The following is a 628-nucleotide window of genomic DNA, read 5'->3' as shown; positions in this document are numbered from 1 at the left end:
GTGTAATTAGCAATTCTTATTGGGAGTTAGAGGAAATTAAATTCACGTACTTACTGTTCAAAGGCATGTCTCTTTGTTATCTAGGAATCCAACCGATTGGCGTTCTCCCCGAGTTGGCTTCTGGAGTCATATTTTCTTGGTCATGGCTACTTCTGGTATGTAGTATGTATTATGTACTAAATGCTCGTGTCTTCTGTTTTTTTTTTTGTAATTTCATCGGAAATAATTTAAAAATATAACATAGTAAAATAAACTTGTCACCGTGCTTTCCTCCCGTCTCTAGGCTGTTTTGGAGAAGCCGTTAAAACCCTGTGCTTGGGAAAACATACCAAGAGCCCTCTCAGCCGAGGCTGTTAGCAGATGGGCTTAGCTCATCTGCATGCCATCTGCTCCGTTAACAGAGCTATCATCGAGACATCTTGGTGATCAAAACTGGTGTGCTGCTACAGCTGACACCGTGCAGGGCTGACATGCCTCTTCAGAGGTGTTTGAAGGGAGAACGCTGGCTTACACTGCTACAGCTGACACCGTGCAGGGCTGACGTGCCTCTTCAGAGGTGTTTGAAGGGAGAATGCTGGCTTACGTATTCCTTTGAAAACTGGTTTCATTTCTTGGCTGTGTCAAGGGA

The 628-nt window shown here is 44.1% G+C and overlaps 1 protein-coding gene across 1 annotated transcript in view; it reads left to right on the top strand.

Moving 5' to 3' along the window:
* The first annotated feature begins 88 nt into the window (after positions 1-88).
* Positions 89-628, top strand: part of STMN1 (stathmin 1) — a 2,920-nt gene continuing 2,380 nt past the window's right edge. Inside the window, exon 1 of the mRNA XM_010083607.1 lies at positions 89-155. Coding sequence (XP_010081909.1) covers positions 143-155 — 13 coding nt within the window. The 5' untranslated portion in view covers positions 89-142. The remainder of the gene's footprint in view (positions 156-628) is intronic.

The sequence above is a fragment of the Pterocles gutturalis genome, unplaced genomic scaffold, assembly GCF_000699245.1.
Source record: "Pterocles gutturalis isolate BGI_N339 unplaced genomic scaffold, ASM69924v1 scaffold1945, whole genome shotgun sequence".
NCBI lineage: Eukaryota > Metazoa > Chordata > Aves > Pterocliformes > Pteroclidae > Pterocles > Pterocles gutturalis.
This window is presented reverse-complemented; position numbering and strand designations above follow the sequence as displayed.